General features: G+C 44.6%; 1 protein-coding gene across 1 annotated transcript in view; it reads right to left on the bottom strand.

The window, feature by feature from the left end:
• zswim5 (zinc finger, SWIM-type containing 5) overlaps positions 1-21,960 on the bottom strand; it is a 61,486-nt gene extending 39,526 nt beyond the window's left edge. Inside the window, exon 1 of the mRNA XM_076080010.1 lies at positions 21,343-21,960. Coding sequence (XP_075936125.1) covers positions 21,343-21,862 — 520 coding nt within the window. The 5' untranslated portion in view covers positions 21,863-21,960. The remainder of the gene's footprint in view (positions 1-21,342) is intronic.
• Between the last annotated feature and the right edge of the window lie 3,564 nt (positions 21,961-25,524).

A 25,524-nucleotide genomic window follows, 5' to 3' on the forward strand; every position in this document is an offset into this window, starting at 1 on the left:
ACGAGAGTTCTCAGCATCTACTCGAGTAAAATGTAGTCACACTTTAAATATTATTCTTCTCTCTGCCATGATGTGTGTCTCACGCTGTAATCGCTGAGTGTGTGTGTCTATGCATACGAGTGTTGCTGATTTTCTTAGTTGGAACAACTTGGTCCCATCTGGCAAGGGCCAGGACACAAACACACACACACACACACACAATCACAAAGTCACACGGCTATTGTCTGCAGGAGGAGAAGGAGGGTTAAAGGCAGGGCCCCCCCTCCCTCCCCGCTGACTCCTGGATGCTCGGAGCACTAATCCTGTTATCTCCATCCCAATAAGAATGAATGGCGTTTGGGAAGACGGTGCGACAGCCCCGCACAGACCTCACATGCTCTGGGAGGATTGTCCATACGTAGGTATGCGGTTTCCTCCGCTCATTTCAAAAGAGGACGCATGTCCATGTGAACGCTGCGACAGTGACAAACTATAAACACTATTATAGGTCTCTCTGGAAAAGAGCATCAACTAAATGCTACATGCAATGTAATGTACGGTGATGCGGAGGGTAAATCTGTGGAACAGATGCTTTATTTTTTTTCACACAGGGGGCCATTAAAGTTTCACCCCTTCAGACTCCCAGAGGACATTATGGAGAGAATGTAGAAAGGCAAAAGTCCTCAGAGAACTCGTCTCTTAGAGCAAAGAAATAGATGGATTTTGTGAAGTTCAATATCCTGTTTTAGTTTCAATCTTTTATCGTGTCATTGAAAATAAACCTACTGGTTGGAGGGACTGGCCACTCAGTGTGTATGAATCTAACCGGATGAAGCTAATACAAGATACATTAATGCTGCTGCAGTCTCAGTAAAAACAGCACAGTGTCGTCTGCGAAAAGCTTCAGTCTTGTCACGCGGTGTTGGCCAATCAAATACACGCAAGCACACATAGCAGGTACGATACCCTGCAGCTCATGCTGCTCACTGAACTGTACTGTTGACTCAGAGCATTTCAAACAGCCGAGTGACGTCAATGTGTCTGAAAAGCCTTCAAACTGGTATTCCGGGTGCACTTTGTTACAGCCCACACCGATGCTGTGGGTCTTTATTTGTTGGCAACTCAAGGCCTCGTTTGAGTGGGTTTTTGTCCATTTAGATTGGGAGATGGAGGTTTGAATTCAAAACACGGAGATGTGTATTGTAATGTTAAAGATACACTGACCCCTACGCGCCATCATAACCGGATACACAAGTGCACACGTCTACATGGAGGCTGAGAAATATACACACACACATAACAGGGCTTTCATGCTTATTAACTGTTCACAGAGAAGAATCAAAAGAGAGTAAAGATGGTAGTGAGAGTGAGCCCTGCAGATACTAAAAGAAGGATTTGATGATGGGGTGGATTTCTTTCCTTTCTTGTACAATCATCAAAGAGGGTGTGCGCACACACACACACACACGGTCACTGACCAGACTTCAGAGTGTGTTCATACCCCTGCATGAATGAAAACACCTTTCCTTTGACACCAAAAATAGCCTGGCCTTGCTTTAAACCCACAGGGCACAGAACCGTCTGATCAGAATACATACTCAGTGTTGTTTCAATGTGTGTGTGTGTGTGTGTGTGGGTGTGTGTGTGTGTGCGCACGCATGTGTAGTATGCAGCTCAAATATCTTCTGTTGTATTTTTTTCATAGAAAAAAGCCCATTGACTGCGTTTCTATGAGAGGAAGTCAATGCAGTGATCATTAGCTAGGAATGAAGTAGCATATAACGATGGACCAAGAGAGACACAAAGGAAGGCTCTAAGTTTTCAAGCTCGGGGGTTAGGCAGGTTCATGGAGTGTGTGTGTGTGTGTGTGTGTGTGTGTGTGTGTGTGTGTGTGTGTGTGTGTGACAGATTCAGACACTGAGATCTTACAGTTGCTTTCTAGTGACACAAACCCTGCCTCTCTGCTTTGAACTCAATAGAAATGTCAAAGCAGCCTGTCCTTGCGCACAGAAACACACACACACACACACACACACACACACACACACACAGAAACACGCACACTATTAATGACAAAAGAAGAGGTCCTTTCTGTGCGAGGACCTGAGGGAGAAGAGACAGACGAATGAGGGGGAACTCCCCCTGAAGTTAGCAGACAGCCATGACACAATACTGTGGGGAGCAGAGAGGGAGACGCGACTACAAAGACAGACTGAGGCCCAAAGGGAGGAAAGAAAATATCAACATCTGATCCATGGCTTTTATCGTCCTGGATGGCCTTTTGCACGCCTTTGCTACAACGAGATTACTCTGATTAAGATCAAGTTTGATTTAAGAATTAAAGTCGTCGCAGTAACCCGTTTTTCAGCTTCTGCGCACTTCCAAAAGACATTTGTGTCTGAATCAATGGTGTCATTACCAGCTGGATTCTCGCGATGCCACAAGAATACCGGAAAAATCCATCTCGTCAGGCTTCAAGTAATGAGTTTGTGTCCGGTAAGCCAGTGCACGGACCAATCAGCGCCCTGTGAGGAGCTGCTGGCAGCTAGGGGCGTGTCTTAGCTGGAAGCCAAACGACACGGAGATGCTGCAGTAGCATCAGTTATATCACAACTGGAGAGTATGTTTATACAACGGCACTGAAGGCCTTTCTCTTCTCCCGACTGGCTTCGGTAAGAATTAGATTGACGGATGATTCGCCAAATCATATGACAAGTATTTTCCCTTAAAGTGCCCGCCCTTTACAGTTTCTAATGAGGGCATCTCAGATGGTTCTATAGCGGGTCAGGTTGGTGGTTACATCGACTATCAGAGTTGCCGTTGTTAAATCGTCCCTTGTAAGGCCGATGGGTCGACTCATTTTTCAGCACATTGAGGAATGCAATGGTGGTAATTAGTGAGCAAACGTCTGGGTGTGCTAATCAGGTTATGTTAATGCTGATCATGAGATTAAGAAACTAATCCGACCAAGGCCTTTGTATAACAATGTCCACAATCAAGAGTGTTGGCTTAATCTGATTAAATCCAAATCATTAAAGGAAAACTACAAGTGTAGCAAAAGTTTGAACAATCACACATTCAAGCAGTCAAGACTCCAAATGAATCAGACCGGTGTTTTAAATGGGATGACGTCAGCCTTCGCCCTAAAGTTCAGCCCGGATGTCCAGGAGGGCCTCGCCTCCCGATTTTACATAGTTTACAGGAATCATCTCTGTCTGTTGTTGCCATGGGAAATGGAGCTTCCCATAATAATAAAGTAACAGGTTTTCACTCAGTGCCAGGAGCATTTTAGAGCCGGCCCTGGCAAGCCTTTTTGGGGGGGTTTTTGAAAAAGAAAAGAAAGAAAAAGAGTCTTTCCTGGCTTCGTGCTATTTAATATCAAAAGCATTCTTCAGCGTCTCACCAGCTACCGTTGTGTCGCCCGTCTATTGAGCCGGCTCAACCGGTCACCTGGCAACACACTAAAAACTAGTGCCCGGTTTCACCTCGGAGAGATTCAATACGCCGAGTTGGACTACCTAAGGTTCTCCTAACTAGCATGCATAGCAACCCCCGTTTCAGAACGCCACAGTGGCATGCTTTTATTCCCGTTTGTTGATTCTCATAACCGTAAAAAATAACAAAAAAAACTGAGCTTTGAGGCAGACAAGCTGGGACGCTGCACCGGGGCAGGACGTTTAGCCTGCAACTACTTTGGTAGGGAGCAGGAAAAGATAGAAAAGAGCAGGAAGTGAACAATTGAGGAGGGTCTGGTCATAGGCTTTTTGGTTTTCCCACCGTGACACACACACACACACACACACACGCACACGCACACACACCCACACCCACCCCCAAGGCTTAAGTAACCACTGGCTTCCAACTGAAATGGGCTTTGTAAGTTAAAAGGTGTGCCAGGCTCGGCTTTAGAACCCTCTGCAACAAAAGCAGTGGTTAAATAGCATGGGAACCCCCTCAGGGATGTAGGCCAGGGTCCGTCAGAGTGTGTGTGTGTGTGTGTGTCTATACTTCAATACTGTTTAGTGTGAATGGGAACAGTATTGAGTCTGTATCACATCCACAGAGTAGTGTGTGTGTGAGCTGGGTGTAGGAGCGGATATCTGGATTGCGTGGCAGCCACGGGGGAAGCAGCTCAAAGTCTGTGGATGTGAACAGGCATCAGTTACTGTGTGTGTGTGTGTGTGTGTGTTGGGGGGGTTCTGTCTCATGACCCCAAAACCAAGCCACGCCCAGAGCAGCCTCGCTTGTTAACGATGAACCAAACCGTGTGCTTTTCAGGGATGCACTGATACGACTTATTCAGTCCTGATACCGATATAGCTTTAACACTGCTTTCCTAACTTGTAAAACAAAGTAATAATAATAATAATAACAAAATAATAATGAATAAATAAATTTGCACGGCCAAAAAGAAAAGAACAGAAAACGGCACTCAAATACTGCCGTAGTCAAAGCAGCCTCTCTTCTCAAAAGAGTCAAAGGGCAAAGCAGCCGGACTCAACTCTGATTTGAGAACTTCTTTCACCAAAAAGCCCGTCAGCTGGAGAGAGCGGGGTCAGGTCGGCGAAATGCGATCTGCGCGGCCCGAGAGACGCTCCGACCGCAAAGAGCCTGGTGCTGAAACCACACTGCAGTCAGCTGCCGGTTGCTCTGTGGCTTCGAGTAAGCTCAGTCATCACATTATTCAGCCAGATGGACTGTTCTCCCCGAAACACCTTTTAATGCATCGACGAGGAGGTTCACTCATTTCAAGATGATTCACTCGCTTTCCTGAACTTATTCCCGGATCCTAACCTTCTGACTCAAACCATAAGAAACAACAGTGGGGATGAAGCCACCTTTTTCTCGCACGGGCTCTTTCCTGTCGAGCCCCGATGGACAGAGGCAGGGAAGGAGGGAAGGAAGGAGAGAGAGGGGAGGGAGGGAAGGAGAGAGGAGGGAGGGAAGGAGAGAGAGGGGGATAAGGACACAGGGAGGCCACGTCAAGGGTAAGTAGCAGCTCCAGCACAGAGAGAGGAGACAGAGACTCCAATCAGAGAGAATTATCCTGACGAACCCCTCTTCAATCACACACACCCCCCTCCCCCCCCCCTCCACCGCTACATCCACCTCAATGCTTCTCTCTCATCCGTCTACTTCTTCTTCACTCTGGATGAAGAGATGATTAAAAAGGTCCCGTTAGACACTCATTTCATTGTAAAAAAGGACAACATGCATAATGCGGCTCTTTAACTGGCCTGAAGTCAGCTCATGTGTTGCCTGGCCATCGGACCAGCTCCTGTCATCAATATGAATACGGATACACCGGCAGGTGCACAAAACGTAATTTGACTTTTTATTCTTTTAAGTCACTAAACGAAACAAGTAACATTAAGACATTAACATTAGCGTGTGTCTGCGAAGTGCTGCAAAATAAACATTTTAATAAAAATGTCCTAATAATCACATAAAAGAGATTAAAAGGAGAGAGAAAAAAAACAAAAAACTGTGCAGCACATCCACGTTGGACAGATCTAACCAACCAATCGGACGAAAGGACAGTTCGGCCGTCCACCAATCAGCAGAGAAGAGGAGGAGAAACTGGAGAATATGAAAGTGCCTTTTTGGTGTTGGAAGCAGATGAGATAAGATACCATTTAATTGCTTCTTTCATAAAGCACAGCCCATTGTTACAGCAGTGGTGTTTCATCCCACTGATAACTCACACTTTGAACACTGATTTTCACACACACACACACACACACACACACACACACACACACACACACACACACACACACACACACACACACACACACACACACACACACACACACACACACACACACACACACACACAGATTTCATTTCTGCTGCCATAGCAGAAAACGTGCTTAGCACGCCACATGCTCCCTTTGTTCAGGCAAAATTTAACTAGGTTAAAATTAGACTTTAAAATCAAAAAAGGTGGAGACACACAGATCACGCGGCTTTGTTCCTGTGTGTTTGTTGAGTGTAGTAGAGGGAGGGGCAGAGTGTTACAGAAGGGGAAAAATAATTCTAAGATAAGGTGTCGGATCTTTTTCCTGCGTTCAACGCCATGCAAGGAACTCCGAAAACAAACAAATCAACAAAAATTAATGTGTGAAGAAGAATTTAAACTTGACGTTCACTTTGAAGAAACAATGTGTTGAAAAGTTGTCATCTCTCAAAAGGTTTTCACACTCTTTTCAGCAGTTCTGTACAGACACACTGGCGCGACATAAAACACACACACTACAATGGTCATGTGGTGTGACGCAGTAGGAGAGGCACCTAATCCTGTTACAGCATGACGTCTACTAGAAACCCTGTGTTCACTGATGTATGCCCACGCTGGACACACGGACACACACACACACACACACACACACACATAAAGTGGACATTTAGTAACCTATTATGTGCTTCCAGTGATGGACAGTTTACCGGCCTCGTCCCAACTGACAGTTTAAGTGGTTTGGGTTCAAACGTCTTGAGGCCATCCTCCTGTGATTCTGTCTGTCTCCTAATGTGTGTGTGCCGCTCTGCTCAGTGTACGGTAGAGTCCAGGACCTGGACTCTTGGCAAAGGCACTTTCAATTACAGGAAGAAATCTTCCTCGACAATGGCCGTGGTTACACTCGTCTTCTCATTTGGGACTTTTGTCCTCCGATCTTGCGAGGACACATTAACTGTCCAGTCTGCACGCTCGAAGATTGATGCCGCATGCCGAGGTGTCCTGGCTCGCGCCGAGATGGGAACTCGGTGAGGTGTGGCCCAGCATGTGGACACAACCCGGACAATTTATGAGAGCTGCAGAGAACAGCCAAGACTTGCCGTTAAGCTGCCGCTGACGAAAAACCCAACAGTTCCCTGATTGCGCTGCTTTAAAATAAAAGCTTTTACATACCAAAGTAACGGGAGAGTTTTAGTTTTAGCTTGTAGAAGATCGTATGGGATCTTTGTTAGCGGCTACTTTTCAATTAAAACAAGTCTACTAACACTGCAGGGAGCAGGAGTAAGCAGCAAAAGTAACTGCAGACTATTATTTTGAAGAATTGATAGGAAAGGATCGTTTTACAGCTGCTCCTCTGACCATGAAATATATCCGATCACTTTCAGATCAAGCAGCATGCATTAAAGCCTGGACACACATATGTGGGTACGTAACGATAACATTGTAATATTCAGTACTTTATTTTATTAAAGACCTCATGTTTTATAAGTCAAATTGAACATTTGGGTATTTGAAAAAAAAAAAAAAAATTTAAAAATCCACTGCATCAGTCTCCATCTTTGTTTGGGTGGAAGGAGGGGAGCGAGGAGGCTGGTCGTGAGTGAGGAGGGTGTGTGAACAGACGAGCCAGAAAAAGGGCACCGAAAGAGGACGGGGGACGGGGGGGGGGGGGGGGGGGGGGTTGTGCGTGTGCATGCGTGTTAGAAGGTGAGAGGTCCCGGCCAGACTGATCCTCACGGCTGTTGACCACATTAATCATGTCGCATAGAGTGGAGCCGTCTGTGTGTGTGTGTGTGTGTGTGTGTCTGTGGTGGGAGCTTGTCCTCAAATGTCCCCTGTATGCGTGCGTGTGTGTGAGAGTAGCTGCACTTGACTGCTCCTATCAATTCAATTTCATTCCTCCCTCTGCTCCTCTATTTTCTCAGGGCATCCCCATCCCCCACCATGGAGCTCAGTACTCTCTCTCTCTCTCTCCTGTGTGTGATGGACTGCTGAGAGCCTAATGAGGTTCCTCCCACCCCGTTGGCTTTTTTGTGACTGCAGAGTGAATGTGTGTGTGTGTGTGTGTGTGTGTGTGTGTGTGTGTGTGTGTGTGTGTGTAGGGGAAGGGGAGAGCCAGAGGTGACAGGTGGGTTATATACTTGTACATTTGCCGTTTAGCTCTCCTCTTCCTCAATTCAACCCCCCTTCCATCCATCCCTCCTTCCTTGACAACCTCTCTTCCTCTCTCTGGTCACCCTTCCTCACCCATCCTGTCTCGTACCCAACCGCGGCCCTTTTTCACCCTTGCTTCCTGCTCTCCTCTTCCTCCTCTTCTTCTCTCTGCAGTCAGTCTTAACCATTCATTTGTCGGTGAGACTGCAGCCTAATGGCCCGTGGCAGGCCTTCCTCCAAAGAAACCCACACAGAGTGCTGTTATTAGCAGGCGGGGAGATAAAGAGGAGAGAGAGGCGGGCGGACAGGCGGAGAAAAGTAGAAGGTGGAAATTGTGAGGAATAAAGCAGAATGATGTATGAAGCTAAAAAAAAAAAGTTCACATTAACGCATGCATTCAACTAACAAGTGTTGAGGAGGCATCTTCCACCCTTATGTTTACGTTAAAGCCCCACGAAGTGTGAAGTGTGTTCCAGCGTATGTGAATATTCACTCACACGGTGCAAAGAAGCCGGACAGGTGCAGGAAACGCAAGAGTTGAGCTCCATGATACTGAATCACTTTCTTTAGAGGGAAGCTAAACGCTAGCATACCCAAACTGGTAGCAACAATGCTTCACTTCGACACGAAAAAAAAACACAGAATCGACCTGAACTAGCTGGTGCGATTTGTTTTGGATACTAACAGGGAGAGATAATAAGAGTGAATATTGAACTTAATTGTGGTAAGACACACCTCCAAATCAACAATAATGATGCTACGTGAGTGCTACAGGTGTAAGCTAGCAGGTGTAAGCTAGCAGGTGTAAGCTAGCAGGTGTTTGCTAGCGTGTTAGCCGCGATAGAGCTCAACGCTAAGGGCTAGGCTGGTAACCAGGCCTCAGCTTTCGATTGCCGAAACTGAAACCATGGTGGCCATTTTTAGTCACCTTTTACTTTAAATAATTAAGATTCTTATAAGTCAGCTTAGTAATGACAATGTGACATAAAAGACCAAAATCTTTATTACACATAACATAATTCTTTGTGTTTTATCTGAATTTATTTGAATCTCCAGTATTGCTGGTACACACAGCAGCAGTGGTGCAGCTGTTATGTCATGTTCTTCACACATCAGGTTGCTGGTTGTTTGATCATCTGCTCTCTCTCCCTTTCAAACGATGCTTTTTCTGGACCTTTGTTCCGACTCCCACCACATCCGTCCGTTGGCACCTCCGGCATTGAAGCCGTGGATTGTGGGTTAAAAAGTGGTTTCCAATTTCTCAGAGATGGTTGCCAGTAGCGACTTGGCAACCGGTACCATCGAAACCCTGCAAAAGAACTTTTTTGAGGCCTATGTTGCCTGTGCGTTTACAGCTTCTGCTGCTGCCCCAGGTAGTAAAACCGTTATGCGAGTTAGCAGGTGGCCTACACTTAGTTTGGCCCTTTGACTCTCTGTGATCAGTTGATCTTCATCGCGGTTTAGTTGCTGCATTAGTACTTTCATGAGTACGATCAGGATTACAGGAAGGCAGTAATAATAAAGTTGTTTAATTGTATCATCGTTATAATTTCATCTTAAAGGTTTGAAAGGCTTGCAGCTGTATGTAAACAGTCAGATGAAATAGAGTGGCACTGACTACGTTCACAAAGGAACATGAGAGTGGAGGAGACTTCTTTTGGGGGGGAGGGGGGGGGGGGGGGGTTTACAGAGTGGGGCGCTGGTCACATTTCAGATTCACGCAGCGCACGACTCGGAATAATTCCGCCACACAGGAGGCCCCCGGCCCATTTGCTAATGCACACTGACAGTCTGAATCACCATAATAGGGGGACTTGGTCTCTAAGTGATATAATTATTCGTAGCTTTGGCGGTAAGTGCTTCCTTTAAAACCTTATCCACACATTTGGGGAGAGAAGGAGCGATGACCAGGGAGAGACAAAACCTTAGCTATCAGAAAAGACCAAATTGCTTAAAAAAAAAGAAAAGAAAAAAAAGAGGAGGGGTCAGTGCTGATGAATCTATTTGAGGAACGTAAAAGAACTGTGATTTTTTTCTGTAAGCCATGACGACGGCAAGCGAACAGAAAAAGACGCGCGGCGTGGTTGTCGACTCCCATTTCCTCCCATCAAAGTCAGACAGATGTATGGAAATAGTTTCTAATCCTACAATAATGGATGTCTCACACACAATGGACTCTGTGGGCCCATGTCCATCTTGTTGGCAGTAATAGCGCTGTTGTGGGTGTGTGTGTGTGTGGGGGGGGGGGGGGGGGTGGCTCTGAGTGCTGCGGAGATCGGGTAAGAACATAGGACACAGGCGCTCGCTGCGATACACAACTACGTGTGGATTCAAGATAGAAAAATTTGTGATGACCATCTGTGCGCCTGATATATGATCCACAACCACCCACCTCAAGTGGAGATGGAAGCACACGACTCCCCTCGTTCAAAGGTGAGACGGAAAGCATCGGCACACGGACCGGCGGACGCAAAAGCAAGGGCATTATGGGAACGGCGAGAGAATGCCGTGCTCGAAATGCAGCACATGTGGAACTGAAAAAATATATAATCACATCACTTAAAAGACTCTTTCACGTTTGGTGCGTTTCGTGTAGGTATTTTTTTCCAAAAGTTAGATCGTCTCTTGTCCCGTGTTCTCTTTAGCCTGTCAACAAACTCCACATTGGAAACTTAGCAATTTAATAGAACTGAATACAAAGAAGTTAATTTTAAAAAAAGAGAGAGAGAGAAATTGGGGCTTTAACTAAATTACAAAAAAAACTAGAAACTTTAGTTGAAACGTTTTTGTTAGCTGGCCCCATATGTTCCCTTCCATCCGAAAAGCTGCAAACTTGCTCCACAGGTCATACCGCCTTATGTAAAAAAATAAATTAAATTAAAAAACGCCCAACTATCCCTTTCAGCTTTTCTGGAATCTTCCAAAATTGCATGCAGCCAATAATAATTTAAAAAAAAGACAGACGCACATCCAGACGCCTTGAACGAGAGTTCTGCTTGAATGCGTTCCATCCAACTATCAAGTAATCAACAGCACCATAGAGATGAAGAGAGTGATGCTGCTGATGTCCCTCCCCCACTTCAACAAGAAAGGTTCGGGTCAATAACACTGGAAGTTTGAATTTGGGGGTAAAAAAAAAATCAAAAAAAACAAAAAAAGTACTGTGACAACTTCTTCGTCTTTCATGTAGTCCAAATAAAGTAAAAATCCACACGAACAATCACATCCTCCGCATAGGAGGGCCACCCCCCAGAGATTTACCTTTTTGCTATTTTTTAACAATGTGAACCGTCACTGCTTTTCCTCCCTCACCTAAATCACCCTGGATTTTCCCCGTCTAGTTGAAGCTACAGCCCGGAATGAGTTATGAGATGAAATTACCCCCCCCCCAATTATAGAATTCAGGATCACCAGACAGAGTGTTTGGGGTCTGTTTTGCATTTCAAATGCTCCCTTTCCCCCTCCACGTCTGTCCATTTCTCTCCGACATTTGTTAGGCAATTACAACCAAACGAGGACATAATAGTCCGGCCTGCCAGCCTCGGCCTTCTCTTTCATGTCCAGCCTCTCTCTCCGAGACGTGGACAGGGGCCAAATGTAAACACACACACACACACACACACACACACACACACACGCACACACACACACAATAAAAAGACAGGTGTGGAACAGTGCAATACCTGAATGCAGCAGGCTGCCAGCTTCAAACGTGAAAAAGGACAAGGCCACCATTGACCTCGGCTGATAATTGCACACCCACCACCCAAGGTAAAAGCACTGAAGATGGAAGGAAACGCACATGGGACTGGGAGGGCGTGAAAACAGGACAGGAGTGGTAAAAAAACCTATATGCTCTGTGTGTGTGTTTTGTTTTTTTAATCTCATCACATCTGCAGACACACACACACAGCCTCCATAAACACACATGTGCTGACAACTGTAAGACAGTTGCTGAGCAAACAGTACAGATGGCGAAGAATGCCTTTTTTTCTTCTTTTTTTTAGCGCTTGCAAACTGCAAACAAGTCCGGAGTCGAAATGGAAGAGCTGAAAAATCGCTGCAAAAAAGTGTGTCTGAAATACCCGAAGGCCAGGTTTAAACAGAGAGCACGCAGGAGAAGCACAGTGCTGGAAATACAGCGAGGAAAGAGCCGGGATTCATTGCACGGGAGTGGGTGCTGCGCTGAAGTAACACTTCCATTTTAAAAGCTTCTTTGGCTTCAAAGTAACAATCTAGCTAGTTTTTACACTAATTCAATGGTGCGTTGGTAACATCCATACCCAGTTCATGAAACCTTTCCCATCTCTGCAAATAGTCAAATGTCCCAGGAGACCTTTTTCTTTTGCAAGGAGGTAATGCCATTTACCTCAAAAGAGCAGAGAATAAGCTTCCAAAAAACATAGATTGCAATTTTCTTGGTCGATTCTGTTATCGTCAGTCCTGCCGATTTTCTTACTAAGAACTAAAAATGACAGCAAGGTTATCGGTAACTTTTCTTTTTTTATTACCGTCCTGAAATTTCTGTAAGTTTGTAAGTTACTATTTGCATAACAATACACCACTGAAATGGTTGAGGAATAAATAATTGTATTTTTATTTAAATATGTGCTTTTATTAGAAAAACATCCTGGCACTAGTTTAATTACGTCTTATGTAGCTGATAAGAAGTAGGGCAAACAACTGGATCTATTCTAGTTTCTCACCAAACTTTGAACACATCATGACGGCTTTATAATTATTATAAACCTTCGCCCCAATGCTTATTTTTTACTGAATTGAGCTTGAAAGAACCATAATGTAAGTCAATGCAACCTCCGTTAACCTTAATCCTCCGGCTGCAAAAAGAAGTCTGGTTGTATAGACGTCTATGAGGAAATGACTACTTCTCACTTGATTTATTACCTCAGTAAACATTGTAAACATGAGTTTATGGTCTCAATCTCTAGTTTCAAGTCTTCTTCATTACAGCATGATGTTCATTTAGTAAATTATGATCCATTTAGAGTCAAATAGACCATAAAGCGGAGTATGCTTTGGGGCGGGCTTATTGTGATTGACAGGTTGCTGCGCGAACCAGAGCCGTATACGGCGTCTTTACGTCACTCCTCCACAATCCAAACATGATAACTTCTGTTCATTGGTTGCAAAGAAAACCCAACATGGTGAAGGTCGTAATCAAAGATGGCGACGGCACAAACCACTACGTCTAGTCTATGGTTGCAATAACTATTTGAACGGGGACAAATTAATCAAAGGTGTTCGTTCGCGATCTGTCGACACACACAAACTGTGATGCGAACAATTGTGTGAATATTAAAAAAAAGAGTTTGAGAGGTTTAAAACCGGCTTTCTTTGTCACCCCCACACACCTAACCGATCTCTGTTTAGAATATGTTTGCTGCTTCAAACCCTCTTTTTTTTGTTGTTACTTGGTGGTTATGGAAGGAAACCCTAAAACGACAACCTCCGAGTAATATTTTAGATAATCAGCCCTCGTGCACTCTCGCTCTCACGCACACACGCGTGCGTACAGGCGCCTCTTCCTTTGATGAATACGACAACAGAGCGTCGTCCTAATGGCCTCATCTTTCACCAGCCTCACCGAGAGCTAATAAGAGTGCGGGGACGAGTTGTTTTACCAGTTTCTCTCTTTTCGAGTGTGGCGGGCACAGAATTAATTACACTGATTAAATGTTGTCTGTCTGCGTTGTGTTGTGTGCCGGGGAAGGGCTGAAGACAGCCCGTGTGTGTGTGTGTGTGTGTGTGTGTGTGTGTGCGTGTGCTTAAGTGGCTTAAGTCGTGGCACAGAATGGGCTCTGCTGTGAATATGCACGGATAAATAGATAAAGAAGAAATGCACTTAAGGAGGAAGAAAGTAAAGAAAAGATGTGCTTTTGCAAATTAATGTCCCAGCATCCAACTACAATTACCACTGCTGTGAAGGTTAAAGCACTTGCAAGTTGAAAATGTACCATTGCTTTAAATGAATATAATGATGAGCATTTAAAGAATGTAAATCAAAGTTTCAAAGGGCTTTACCACGAAAGCAGCCAGACATAAGAATCCAATTACACGGCTGTACATTCATAGAATCGTAGATAACGTAAAACAGGCAAAAGAAACATAAGTAAAAATAAGAACATTTGTGTTTATAAAATGTGACTTGAAGCAAAATTAAAGCTGCAAATAAAGAGCAAAAAGTTTTATAAAAATGGACGATTTGGAAAAGTACTTTAGATTATAGTATTACGAGTAAATACTATGCATTTTCACACAAAGTTCGAAATCATTTTAATGATTTTTTTTTTTTAATCCAAGTATCTTTATGCACAGAAACCAATTGCACAGAGTCTGATGCATTGTATTATTCTGTTTGTTGCACAAATTAGCAATACAAGACAACCTGACCCTGTCAGTTACGTGGGTGCAATGGACAGCACTAATCCCAAAAGAGCCTAATGAATGACGAACATTAGCAAGAAGCTATCGATTAGCTGCCTAGAGGGCAATCACTACAGTATAATGCTTCGTAATGTTAAATCCTTTGTTTTGTGACCATCCCTGAGTCCCCGCGGTTCTGCGATCACACCAGCCACAGTCTTTGAATTCTCCGTATTATTTACTTTCGATTGTCGTAAAGTGCTTTTGTGTCAGAGACGAAGACAATCAGCTTATAAGAGGCCATTTTTGAAAAAAAAAACGGAAAAAATCCAACCTCTTCCGAAAAACATTAATGAAAGGCAAAAGTTTCGGAGTCGTGTAAACGGGATTCACACAACGTGAGGTCCCATCTATTTTTTAAATGTACGAAAATATACAGACTTGGTGTGCAAGGGTCTATAATTTCCAGTCTATAACGATGAAGACAACCAGTCAAATCTTCTGACACATACAGTACATGCATTACTTCCTCCAGAACACACACATTCACAGCTTACAGCCATACAGGGGACTGCCCTCTGTGACTTTACCCACGGTTACACAGAGGAAATGTGAGCCAACATCCCGACGCCGTCAGTGTTGCTGTCAACCGTCTGACCTCGTTCTCCCTCAACGGAGTCATGACCGACTCTTTCCAGTTTCCCCCACCAACCACCAACACTTCCTCGACCAGCGGCAGGAGCAAAGCAAAGAAGAAGGAAAGGAAACCCTCCGAGATCTCGCCTTGGCCCACTAACATCCCTTTACTATGCGGAAGCCTACAGACAGAATATGATTAAAGTGAGAGTCATCTTTTACTGATGCAAGGCACAGAAACGGAGAGAGGGAGAGGATGTGTAGAGGAACATATAAAAAAGGGCACAAAAGACAGAGTTACATATAGTTGCGTCGAGTGAAAAGCAGATGAAGGAATTAGGATGGAGAGCAGAAAGAGGGAAAATGAGCTGTGTCGAGTCATGAGAAAAGATCGGGGGATGAGGCGAGGGAGGATGAGCTCACCGCCTCCTTCGGTCTTGAAGCGCAACACTCTTGAGCAATCGGAGAGCGGATTTACGCCAGAGGCTCGCGAGCTGCTCCACAACCCCGCGGCCATTCTGCCGGGAAATTACATCTGAGGAAATACTGGCAAGACCGATCACCAACACCTCCCTCCACACCCACACCCACCCACACACACACACACACACACACACACACACACCCACACACACACACACCCACACACACACAAGTGATAACAAGTAGGAACCTCGCAGGACCTCCACAATAAAAAAAAAAAAAGAAAAAGTTCAAAATGATGGGAAATCTGATGCAAATAGCTGCTCTTTTACACACTTCAGGGTAAAGTTTCTCCAAAGGCCATCAAATGCTTACACTAACAATCAGCTATCCTGAAAAATAAGCAATATTGGACATGAAGTCACAATTTTGCCACCGGATTGATTACTTAATCTATATGCCAAAAACATGACCAAACATTCACAGTTTTCGGCGTCTTGAATTTGAGGATTTGCTGCCGTTTCATATCATTGCTTTATGAATTTTGGGGGGTTTTGAAGCAATTTAGATACGTCACTCCAGGAAGGACTTGCTTTTTCGATACATTACCTTGAGAATGTTTCATTTTTTTTTTTTTGCATTAGTTGCCAGCTATCCTGATGTAGGTGATTTCATATCTCGATAACGATACATATTACGACATAGTGCGTTTTCTAGTAAGTCAATAAATAACTTTTCTTTCTCATTTCATCAGGTATTTTACGGTTTCAAATGAAATCATAAAAAAATAATTACATTTTTTTTTTCCATATTTACACTGTTTCCATTGAACTGAGTGGTAATGTGAAGTGTGATGTAAAAACAAAACCGTAATCTTCAAATGGCATTCCCTCAAAATATTTCACGTTACATTCTCCGAGACACGTAAGTTGGGAAGTTATCGGTTTAGACAACGTAATTGTGTGTCACGATAACTCGATATGTGATGATACATCATCATATTGAATTATCCCCAAACCCCACTTTGTATTTAACAAAAGTCTCCAAAATTCTCAACTGTTACATATTGTCTAAACACAAAAAGACATTCAAGAACGTTGCCTTCATGAAATCATCTGGAATTGATTAGAATGCCGTCTGATCCCAGAATAAATTTAGAAAAAGGATGACGATCCGATGTGTCAACTTTTAGTACTGCTGAGATACTCAAATCGGTACCAAAAAGTAGGGCTGCACGATTATGGCCAAAATCATAATCGCGATTATTTTGATCAATATTGCGATCACGATTATTCATTAATTTTAGGGACAACATCTTTTTATTGCACTTTCACGTTTAAATGAACAAGGACACTGCTTTCACTTCCATGTTGTGCTACATTCAGGCTAATGTACGTCTCTGCATCAAAATAAAACTTATACGGTTCTTATTCACCTGAAGCAAAATATAAATAACATTTTTACCCAAAATAAAGGGCTAACTAAAAATAAATATGTGTTGCTCACAGTATTTATTGGACACACGTCTTTGGCCAAATGAAATGCGATTGCATCCGTTATTCCAGCGTGTCTTTGGGAGGTGGATGATACGCTGTGGCGCTATGCAGGGTCGCTGTTATGGGTTTCTGGGTTAACGTTGGACATGGACGGAGGTTCAGTGAGGTAACGTTAGCTTTGGCCTTAATGCATTCAGCGTACTGTGGTTTGTGGTGGTTTTTCAGGTGGTTGAACAAGTTGGTTGTATTGCTATGCGGCGCAGACACAACTCTAACGCGCTCTGTCATATGATTTGTTCTTGGTTAACATCACTTGGCCTAAATCCAAAAAACTTCCAGACAACGGATGATGATCCTTTGAGGGGCTAGCTCCTCTCCTGTTGCTCCTGACATTAGATTTAGCTTTCACGCGACACCCGTGACCGTCCGTTCTGTTGTCTGTCTCTACTCTTCTACTAATAGCGAGTCTGCAGGGTGCGCGCATGACACCTCCCATCTCGTTCTCCCCCTGGTGGTTGGCTGACTGTTAGTTGAGGAAGCGCTTTATTTGATATGTAGCAGAGCACGCGTTTTAAACGCCAATATCGCTGACGATCATGCTCATTTAATCGTGGCAGCCAAAATCGTGATCGCGATTAAAACTCAATTGTGTAACTCAACTTAATTGTGCAGCCCTACCAAAAAGTGCTGACGCTTACAACCCAGCCCTGATTAAAAGTCGGCGGTTTCAGGACGTGCGATGCTCAGAGTTCAGCCGCCCCGCAGTGTGGGCTGACTGACTCTCCCATACATTTTAATCCTGTTCAACTTTGCTGCCGCGCTTTGTCAGAGTCACCGGTGCTTCAAAAGACGTCGGGGACCCATTACAGCTTTATGTAACGTTGCAGAGACAGGGGACGCGCGCACACGCACACACACACACACACACACACACACACACACACACACACACACACACACACACACACACACACACACACACACACACACACACACACACACACACACACACACACACACACACACACACACACACACACACACACACACACACACACACACACACACACACACACACGACGACCCCCCCCCCCCTCTTCTTTCTGTGAACAAGGGGTTTCTCTACAGCTGGGTAACAAAGCATGACCCAATAATCCCAAAGCTTGACTCAAAGCTTAAGAACCCCCCCATCCCTCCCTCCTCTTATATCCCTTCCTCCCGCTCTCTGAGGACTTTATAAGGCTCTGACGAAGGGGCTTCTGGGTGCACATGTGTGTGTGTGCGAATTACTTTTTTTTTTTTTACAAATACAAGCACGCTTAGCTTTGATTATTCTTATTATGACTCGGAGCGAGGAGTAGATTATTATGAACACATGGGCCGATGAGTTGCTGATGAGCTCACGTCTCTTCAATCCGTCAGTGTCGCTTAAAAGAGGCTGACAGACAAAGACCTTCGCGTGTAATGGGTGGAGGGCATGTGGGGCATACCAACTCATTTTTTGAAATTGTTGATGCATACACGGACATCTTTGATGGTAACACATTATCAGTTCCTACTGAATCGACCCTCTTTTCCCAAACCATGTTATTATTACTCAGCTTGCTGGAGGCCCTGGTGCATAAACTTTAAGGGCAGCAGGAAACTCCTCCTAGTCTGGTCTTAAACTTTCTGAGACTCAGACACCGATTCTGCCAAGTCCCACACAGTAGAGAAGCAGATCACAGACCCCCCCTTCCTTAGCACTAGATCTCATTAGCAATTACCTGGAGAAAAAAAAAACAAGAGCAATTCCAGATCTGGCTTCAGGCACGCCGATTCTGAGAAACCGGGACAAAGTCTCCAGACGAGTTTGAGTTGTGATGGGGAACAGGGGCTCCCGCGGTGCTTGTGATGGCTGTGAGGAATGACGAAAGAAATATAAATCACATCTTGTGATGGCCTCGCTTCAGTGTTTCCAGTGTGTCTGGTTGCGTGCTTGGTGGGTGTCTTTACAACCTGTCGTGCACCAGCGGACAAACCAACAGCAGCATCACCCAGCCCCGGCTCCATGCAGACAGATGATGACTTACAGCAAACTGAACTGAATTAAAGTGGAATAAAAGCTGTTGGTTTTGATGTACAAACCATTTACGCCGCCTTGTCTCGCTCCAAACGCCCCCCGGCTAAGTTCCTATTACAAAGAGCACTTGGCGAGTCCATCTCGCTTCCTTAAAGAAAAAAAAAAAAGTACTTGCTACTCTAAGTGGCGATTATATTATGCCATGTCGGGTGAAAGCGATCTTGCCACTGCCGTTGTACAGGTTCCGTAACACGATCCTTAATGAGCGCCGTGCTCGGTCGCACAGCCCATCCGAAATCCAGCTGTGCAGCAAAACCAATTGTTCCCCTGTTAGGTGAGTCAGTGAACACCCCGCCACAGTAACCGGTTCCCATGGTGTGCAGTGTTGGAACAAGCCAAATCTTATCTTGGTGTCACACAGCTATTTGGCCCCTGTCTTCTGCGTTTGTTGTTGACAGACAAGACAAAACCGTGTGCCTGCCTGCTTTATGGCTGACCTTCGGGGGGGGGGGGGGGGGGGGGGGGGAACTCGAGGCAGGTAAGACTGGAAGTGTTTTTGAGTGTGTATGCTTTTTTTTTTTTTTTTTTTGCTCGTTTACAATTTCAACTGACGCTCACAACCAATGGGAGTGCGGTTTCTTAAATCCCCCCAATGTGCACGCTGGCATTATGTGCTACAAAACTTCTGAATTATTTCCAATGGAATCCTGTACATGAACGCACCAGAATTAGCAGATTATTCCCCCAGTTCTGCTGACACACAAGATACAGTTTCACCTGTGTGTGTGTGTGTGTGTGTGTGTGTGTGTGTGTGTGTGTGTGTGTGTGTGTGTGTGTGTGTGAGCAGCAGGTCGATGTCCTTGTAATGACAGGAAGTGTTTAAAAGTAGGTCACTGCTTCGAACTAGCACAAACACCCTTCACTAAAAGTTATGGTTTACAAACAAGCCTGACTTCAATAACTGACATAATCAACTTCCTCAGACGGACCAGAACTCATCAAGCCAAACAGTGACACACTGAGAGCAACTGTCTCACTTTCATATTCACAAGTCTCAAATTTCATTTAATTATGGGGGTGGAATCGATAAGCATATACGATGCAATTAGATACAGGCATTCACAGAGAAACGCAGCAGCAGCCACAGTCTCTCCCCCCCTCCTCTCTCTCTCTCCAGATACCTTGGAACATGAAACCCCCAGACAAGCTCCAGTGGCTCTCACACCATATGGCCGAAGAAAATTCGTCTCCCGGTACCCACAAAAGGCTGGTTGTAGTTTTTTTGTCTTCCCCCCACAATCTATCGGTTTCATCCCAGCTATTTCCCCGATGTCTAAAGCTAATTATGTGGCTGCGCGGAGCCGGGTGCGTGAGAGCTAATGAGAGCGTGAGTGGAGATGAAGCTGTGCGGAATGGCCCTTTGTTTGGAAACAGCCCTCTCTCCGCAGAGCGCTGGAAACGCGAGACGCTTATCGATCATTTCGACTGGGAAGCCCTTTTGTGTTGCAAGCGACTGAGAGGCTGCGGGTAAACGCACTAATAAAACGCAGTTTAGCGTTATAGGCAGAGTGCTAACGGGTTAACTTGAGTAATAAATATAAAAACAACACAAAACACTAGCGTGTATTCTCCACGCTGGTGGCGACTGCGCTCTTTGTCCGGTCCGACCAGCCGTGGCAAATAAACAAAAAGCTGCGGGGGGATTTTTTTTTTTTTTACGGATTAACGTTGGATTAATCATAATAAGGGACCCAATAACCGCCTTTGTTCCTCGCCTAAGCCGTCCTCAACCGTCGGCGAGTTAAAGAAGAAACGACTTTTTTTGCAACGAGGTATTCGCACAAACAAAAATAAAGCCCCGACGCTACGACGCTTTTGTATCCGCGTCTGTCAACCCTCCTCCTTCCGCGCCTCCCCCCTGCCGGGGTTACGGCTCCAGCCAGCTCCGACCGTCGACGAGGAGCCCCGGAGAGGAAGGGGAGTGCTTGATAGTTGACTAAACACGGTTTTCTCGTGTTTGAAAACCCCGTACCCACACACACACACACACGCACACAGCGAGGCTTCAACGTGTCAAGGCAACGCCGGGCAAAGACGCAGCAGCCGGCGGTAGAGCTCCGGAGTAATGAAAAGCCACAATAGGAAGAAGCCCTTTAATTTTTTAACAGCAGCTGCTCGGCTAAGCTAGCAAGCGACATTATTTTCGCTTCTCTTTTCACAGAGGGGCCAAAAAAAGGTCGAAAAACTGACAGCAAACGTTTCCTTGTAAGCCCACTAAACTAAAAACACGCACAGAGCCAAGTGTGGTTGTATATTCGGGGAAAATAGCCGCTTTGCATACTTTCCACGATAGCAGCGAAAACTTCCATCAATCATCCCCAGTAGAGATCCAGCAGCCGAGACTTGGAAACGGTCCACACTGTTTGGTGTCAAAAAGCTTCGCTTCGTTTTTACTATAATATTCCACTTACCGACTTGTAAAACGTTTTCCACACAACCGGTCTCTAGCAGCCGGATACCCCGGCGGAAAGGCAGTCCGTCTCCCGTCCCCACTGCTCCGGCTGCCCCCACGGTAGCCGTCGTACCGGTAGATCCTCCGCCGGCGATTGTAGCTCCGGACCCAGCACCTACAGCTCCGGCGGTAGCCGCCGACGGACCCTCCTCGCCGGCGACTCGGCACTGAAACGAAGAGTACATGCATATCTCCTTTTCGTTGCGGGGAAAAGACCAGTAGACGATGCGGCGCTGGACGGGCTCCGGGATCCGCTCGAAGCGCTCCTCCACTCTCTCGAAGGCCCACTTTTCCGCTACTGCCTTCGCGGCGCAGTCCAGTAAGGACTCCGGAGAACGAAACCGGGAGCTGGGCAACCCGCTGCCGTGGCCGGGCCCCGGGCCGGGACCTCGGGGAGCAGGGCGCAGGCAGGGTCGCTTGCTGGCCGGTGGTAAGGAGAGGAGGGGATGGGGCGGCTGTTCTCTGCGTCCTTCCGCCATGGCGAGCCGATCAACACTGACGAGACGGACGGTGTGCGGACACCGAGCAGCAGCAGGAAGCCGAGTACACACACACTTTCAAACACGCACGCACACACACTGTGCAGCTAGTGTCAACCCAGACAGGATATCAGACAAGACTTCCGAGCACAACTTTCAAAATAAAACATGGTATTTACAAATGGGCATTTCACCGTAAAGTGTGCGAATTGTTTATTCGCACAGAATAAGGTTAAAACTTCTCATGAGGGTTTTTGTATTGTCATAATACATTATTGTTTAGTTGCACTCACCATACTACTCTAATTTATATTTTTATAAATATATTTCTACACCTTTTTACACAATGCAACATAGCATACCTTTGACGAATGCATTACAAATGTTGGTTATTTCAATGTTACTTTAAATATCAACTCTGCTATACTTTCAGGTATATTTTTAATATTTTATTTCAATATTACTCTGACCAATCAATAAGTCTGTCGCTTTCATTTTACTTCCTAATGTCTGATTTGTAATTAAATATGTTGTTTTGTTGGCTATGAATAGTCTGCGTATGGTTTTATTGAATAGGATCCTAATCAGAATGGGCTCGAGCAGAGGGGAGTCCAGCTGCAAACACAGGTCTTCCTAAATTCCACGTATACCTGTTCCCTTCCTAGCCTAATATTAAAAATGGTAATACAACTCTATTAAATGATGACTTCTACTGAAGTATAACTGTTGGTGATGATGCTGGAGATCAATTCAAGCCACAATTGCTTGATTGAATAGAATCAAAAAGTTGGTAAAACAAGAATATACCCATCCCTTTACAGACCTATTCTGAAATAGCTGAACTTAAGAGCTGAACTTAAGTTCACTTCACCGTTTCTTTATAGGGAATTCACCACAGAGGAGGAAACCTATAGGAGTTTGACCTATTCTTTATTATATGAAGGTGTTACATCCTCTTATCTGACCCTATTTCAAATCAGCAATTGATTGAACAGGAACTACAGTTGTTCAGACCTACATAGAGACCTACACTGATTGTTTTTAATGTTTACCTGTATTAATCCATAACAGGTTTCAGTGACCGCTCATTCCCGTTACTGTCCCTTATCATGTGATTTTTTTTTACCAGGTTGTGAAATTATCAATTTTTCAGCCAATGTAGGTCAATCAATTATTTCAGATTAATTCATTTTATATAATTAAAAAATTCAGTTATTATTGAGAAACCTAATTTCCATGACAATCAGCAAAGTCATAGTTTAAAAATTAATATAAATTCCCATCATTATGTCCCATATAGTATGTTTTCTATCATTCATTTTACACTTTAAGTCAACTGGTTGTCTTTTGCCTTTAGTGTTGTCCTGCTCTGGCCTCCACAGCGGCAGAAACTACAGCATAGATGCAGTTATGTCAGGCAAGCATTTTATTGGATAAAAGTTCTCTGGTAATATTGAGTCTTTTATTTTTAAAGCCCAATCTCTTAATTTCCTGTCTCTAAAGCTACATGTCTGTGTGACTTGATGCAGCTGAGCAGGCAGCGAGAGAGAGAGAGAGAGAGAGAGAGAGAGAGAGAGAGAGAGAGAGAGAGAGAGAGAGAGAGAGGAGATTGATGGGAGGTGGAGGACGTTACATGTCACTAAACAACACAACAACAAAACACTCCAGTCTCCTATCAGCGTGGAATGCCAGCTACAGCTCCCAAATCTGCTCGCTAATATTCAAATACGCTTTAATATTTAAATGAATGGGTGTAAGCCATTGATGCAAAAGCAAGCATTTGATGCAATAAAAAGTTGGCAATGAAAAATACACACTTAAACCAAACACCAGTAAATGAGAAACAATCAAATGAAATAGATATACACATACATACTCCTATTGTTTTTTATTGCTGTTAAAATGATCGTTGCACTCTTCCTCTGACATGACGGTGAAGTTGCCAAACACTGGCGCATTTGAAGTCAAAGGAGATAATGATTCCCCGGCTTCTCCTCATGAATAACAAAGTTACTGTTTTGCAAATTGAATTCCCACCGTTATGTGGCCCATAGGTATCAATGACCTCAGGTTAGTGAATACACATTCATTTGAATGGGTGCAGCACGCAGTTCTGTGGCCGTGTGCCGCAGCAGGACACGGAGGGTTCGGAGCCATGTTAAAGACATTCAGAGCAATGAGCCTCGTTTTTCAGGCGGTATTAAACGCGCATGAAAGTTCAAATATTCTCAACTTTTCAGCCCCAGGCGCGCGGAGTCGCACTGCTCGTCAATGTCTCGCTTGACCGAGGCAGCCAATCAAGTCAAGCAAGAGGCGGGCTTTACTACTTTTCCACTGACTTCCTGTTCTGATGCCAGTAGATGTGGTGGCCCCTAAGCTTACTTGGCACAAAAAAAAACAAATCACGTTCTGGTAACGCAGCGCTACTTGGATTTATAGCTGCAATAGAATTACTCTTTTGGAAATTGTAATCCCTTAAACTACTCATAAGTAATACTATTTCAGTGTCCGACTTTGTTTGTTACTACCACGGTGAAAGTGACCTCATCTTACTAATATTTCTGGTACATTTTCATCTTTAAACTGTGAGAACTTTTTGTAGTATAGCGCTACGGTCCTTTGGTTTGCCTGTGTAAGTGAATGTAGCGGCCCTCTGCTGCATAACAGAAAGAATAGCGACAGGCCGACAAACTGCGGTGGAGCAGACAACACCAGGCTTGTGCATGATTGAGTGTGTCCCTGTTGGCGTGTGTGTGTGTTTATACAGACCAAATTCTACGATAAGCCATTGAACAAAAAAAGAAGCTATATTTGCCTGTGGACATACAGTAGTAGAGGTCGGTATCTACTTTAAAAGAATACACCTTTTTGTTAAACTATCAAATTGGTCAACTTTTTAACTAAATACATTACACATGTATGAATGTAAACACCGACCAATCAGAGTTCTTACGTTCTCCTCGTGGTTGCATCCCAGAAATGCTTTGCAGAACGTTGGTGGTGGGGCTTGAACTTTAAAGGGCACTCTTTCGCTATGAAGCGGGTGGATGACGGGACACAAAGTACAGCCAAGGGATCGTTCATACTCGGTTAAGTTTTATCGACACAGGCATTAAAGTTGCATTATTGCAGGATAACACAAGACAGCATTTACACTTTAAACTAAGCAATTTAACAAAGGATCACTCATGTTGACCGAGTGACACACCGTGACTGCCTCTGAGGAGAGACCGTCGTCACTTGTATGATTAACTGTGTCAGAGCTACAAAGACCCGCATTCTAAGTGTGGCCATGTAGAACACGTATTAACAGGTTATCCTTACGATGTGGTCGGATGACCTGTGTTTTGTTTTCAGCATGCTAAACCCTTCAGGTCTTTGAGGGGGGTAGACCTGTGGGCTACTAATGGACCTTTTTAAAGCGCTTCATGTGTTTTCTCTGTGAGGTGCACGCAAATTATTTCACAACGAAAATCAGCCCCGTCTCCTAAAAATGACGTACCCGCACAACGGAACTGCATTGTGAATATTGTGTTGTGGATCATCTTTTGACTTCCCACAGATACGTTTTAAATCAATCTGCAGATGTTGCCTGAACATAACCAAGTGCTTTTGTTGCATCTATGTTTTGTTTTAATTTTATCATCATTTTTAAACCAAAC

This window comes from Anarhichas minor, unplaced genomic scaffold, assembly GCF_050575085.1.
Source record: "Anarhichas minor isolate MPS153535 unplaced genomic scaffold, ASM5057508v1 ptg000006l, whole genome shotgun sequence".
NCBI classification, from domain to species: Eukaryota; Metazoa; Chordata; class Actinopteri; order Perciformes; family Anarhichadidae; genus Anarhichas; species Anarhichas minor.